Source organism: Lactuca virosa, chromosome 4, assembly GCF_052849685.1.
Source record: "Lactuca virosa cultivar CGN04683 chromosome 4, Lactuca_virosa_CGN04683_v6, whole genome shotgun sequence".
NCBI classification, from domain to species: domain Eukaryota; kingdom Viridiplantae; phylum Streptophyta; class Magnoliopsida; order Asterales; family Asteraceae; genus Lactuca; species Lactuca virosa.
In genome coordinates this window covers 152499632-152503501 of record NC_136429.1, presented here as the reverse complement: position 1 = coordinate 152503501, position 3870 = coordinate 152499632, and the positions used below count along the sequence as shown (strand labels likewise).

Here is a 3870-nt window from a genome sequence, read left to right as displayed (position 1 = left end):
AAGGTTCAATCTTCAAATTATTAGAGTTGGTCATCAAAATGTACTCTGAGTATGCTAAAATTGGTGGGTTTGATGTGAGATTGAGCAAACAGTCAAGGTTTGATAACAAGATTATATAGAAGAAACATGTTATATGTAATCGTGGTGGCAAATAGAAAAAGAAATATTGTGACACATTAGGTACAAGTGGTGTTAGGAGGAAACAAAATTCAAATTCAAGAGTTATTGGTTGTCAAGCAAAGATTATATTTGAATCTGTGTATGGAACTTCAGATTATAAAGTTTTTCAGTTTGATGAACTTCACAACCATCCACTTGAGAATAGAAGTGATTTAAAAAAAGGAGGCAAATGTCATATTCAGAAAAAGAGTTTATAGTGCGTGCTTCAACATCAAAAATAGGTCCAACTATGGCTCATAAGTTGAGGGCAAGTCTGAGAGGTGGGTATGACTTTGTAAAGCCTAAAGTAGTTGACTATAAAAATTTAAGGAGAGATATCAATAGGGTTATAGGTTATAAAGATGCTCAAATGATATTAAACACAATGAATGATCATCGAGCTCACTATCCAAATTACTCATTTGAGTTTAATTGTCAAGATGATGTTTTGGACTCTATGTTTTGGGCTGATGAAATGAAGAAGGCATATTATGCTAAATTTGGTGATGTTATCACGTTTGATGCGACTTTCCGAACAAACAAGTAAGTTATTTTATCTACTTTTTTATAGATTATTCATATATGAATATTTTAACTTTATGTTTAATGTTCAGTATTTAATATTGAAAATATTTTAAGAATATACTGTAACTGTATTCATACATGAATATATTTATATTCACTTATGAATACATCAAAAATTGACTTTAATGAACACTTTTTTTGTGTTATAGGTATCGAATGGTTTTTGTTCAATTTACTGCTATTGACCATCAGAAAAAATTAGTAACTATTGGAGCGAGGTTGCTAAGCAATAAAAGCATTGAGTCCTACTCTTGGTTGCTTAAAGCGTTTCTTAAAACTCATGTGAAAGAACCAACACTTGTTTTAATCGATCAAGATGTTGCAATAAAACAAGCTATTGAGAATGTGTTTCCTAATTCAAAGCATCAATTATGTATGTGGCATATAATGAAGAAGTTGAAAAACAAGGCATTATTTTAATATATTTCAAATATGTTACATAGTATTTAGTTATTTATAGATGAATAGAGTAATTTTTGAAATATTAGTATATTCATTTATGAATATTTATTATTATTTTACTTATTAATATTTATTCATTTATGAATAAATATAGAAGTTTATTTTATTTTTGTTTGAATATAGATATCAAATGATTTATTTACGAACACAGACTTTAGAGAAAGATTCTCGAAGCTTGTTTGGGACATTAATATGAAACCTGATGTCTTTGAGGTGAAGTGGGGTTTGCTTATGAAGGAATTCAATCTTGAAAAGACAAGATGGTTTAAAGACATGTTTACAAAACGTGATTCATGGATACCTGAATATTTTAACGATATTCCAATTTGTGGGTTGATGAAGACTACGTCGAGGTCAGAGAGTATGAATTCATTCTTTAATACCTACTCACAAAGTGGTAATTTACTTTTGAATTTCATGATGAATTACGATACTGCCATTCAAAAGAAAAGGAATACTCAACGAGAGCTTGATAAAGGCATCAAAGAAAGCATCATATAAAATGCAAACACCTCGAGAAATAGAACTACAAGCATCAAAAGTTTATACACGTACATTATTTTTTAAGGTGCAAAAGGAAATATATAAAGCAAGTTTTTTCTGTACATACTCGTATGTTGGTATTGAAGATGGATGGGAAGTTTACATTGTGCAATACAACAACAGCAAAAGCAAATTTAAAAATGAATTTAAGGTAATTTAATAGTTTTTTATGAATAATGTAATGTTTATATATAAATATGAGAATATTCATCTATGAATATTTTGATCATTTTAAAATTAGAACATGTTCATATATGAATTTAAATTCATATCTTCTATGAATATTTACAATGTGATTATTCATATATGAATATTTATTTATTATTATTCATATATGAATATTTATTTATTATTATTCATATATGAATATGTATTATTGTATATGATTAAAATGTAATATTCATATACGAATACTTATATATGATTGTTCATATATGAGTATTCATATATGAATTTAAATGTGTAAATTTTGTTTAAATTGTTTTTTCATTTGTTTATTATGTTTTTGTATCAGGTTGAAATAAAAGCTGAAGAGAAAGAAATAAATTGTTGTTGTGAACATTTCAAGTGTATGGGTGTTTTATGCAGACATGCTTTTACAATAATGATGAGATGTGGTGTTAAAGAAATTCCTGAAAGGTATATTCTGAAAATGGAGAAAGGATGTGATATCAAGAAATTATCGTTTTAGTTCTCTTCAATCCGATTCAGGGGATTGTGAGAATGTGAAGCTAGTCAATGATTCATATTATAGTTTTGAATCATGTTTGAATATTGTAAGAGATGACAAAAAGAAATTGGCTTTGTTTGTTGAGAAACAACAGATGTTGTTGAAGGAATTTGAGAGTGATTATACATGTGCTGGATTGAAAAGCAAGACGGATGGTGAAGTCGTATGCAAGGTTATGGGTGTTTCTATTCCTATTCCAAAAGAGATTAATATTCATGTTCCTCAAGTTCAAAGCAATAAAGGTTCTGGAATCATGAACAGAATTCCAAGTGCAGGTGAAGTAGCATATGAAAATTCTAAAAAAGAACATAGAATGTGCCCAGGATGTGGAAAACGAGTTCCTCACAATTTACGTACATGTCCAGTAAGAATTACAGCTGCTCAATCAACAAAAGACATTTAGGTTTTTGTTTTTTTTAATGATTTTTGGTTCTATTCATTTATGAATATATGCATATAATAACCATAAACAATAATATTCATGTATGAATAATACACATTTATATGGATATGGTAAATTGATATGTGAAATACATGTTATTTTAAAATGAATATATCATATTTGTTTTTTAATTTACTAATAAATAAGTTATATTTATATGGTAAATTGATATGTGAAATACACATATTATTCGTAAATTATTCATAAATGAATACATAATATGTTGATTCATTTATCATTGAAGATGTTATTATTTACATATTAAAGGTAAATGAATATATCATGTTGGTATTCATTTAAAAATAAACTTAAATAAAATTGAAAACTAGCATAAATGAATACAAATATGTGAACTTTGTTACACTAATAAATAAGTTATATTGATATCTGAACTTTTTTATACTGACATATTACTCCTAACTTAATGATAAATGAATATATCATATTGGTATTCATTTATAAATAAACAGAAATAAACTTTGAAAATATTTGAATATAAAAAACTAATAGAAATAAGCAAACTTGTTTCTATTACATAACCATTCAACACAAGATAATAAAACATGTTCATAAGCATTTCACAAAATATTTAAATGATGCTCAATAACATTTAACAAACCATCTAAAACTTGTTTCACAGAACCATCTTACCTGTCCTCCAAATTCATTCAACTTCAACACAAACTGTTCTATACCATCATACTTCATCACAAGCAATCATCGATATTCTTTTAACCTTTTTTGAATTGTTTTCATAGCATTGTATGCATGAGCGATACGCACTTTGAATTCAACATTTTGATATTTTTCAGCAAGATCCAACACCTTAACATTCAACATGTTAATTTTAAAAGTTATCATTCGGTGTGCATACCTTTTCCTGAGCTTCTCTAAAGTAGTTTGTTGAATTGCACTTTCTTTATGAAGACCTGGTTTCCACTTTGAGATT

At 27.3% G+C, this 3870-nt stretch overlaps 1 protein-coding gene across 1 annotated transcript; it reads left to right on the top strand.

Annotated features, from left to right (window-relative positions):
- Positions 1–409: 409 nt before the first annotated feature.
- On the top strand, positions 410–2882 carry LOC145105232 (protein FAR1-RELATED SEQUENCE 5-like). Its single transcript, XM_079042367.1, has 6 exons — positions 410–702; positions 894–1152; positions 1330–1559; positions 1654–1900; positions 2264–2388; positions 2531–2882. Exons 1-6 carry the CDS (start codon positions 410–412, stop codon positions 2880–2882), a joined length of 1506 nt encoding a protein of 501 aa, XP_078898493.1.
- Positions 2883–3870: the final 988 nt, after the last annotated feature.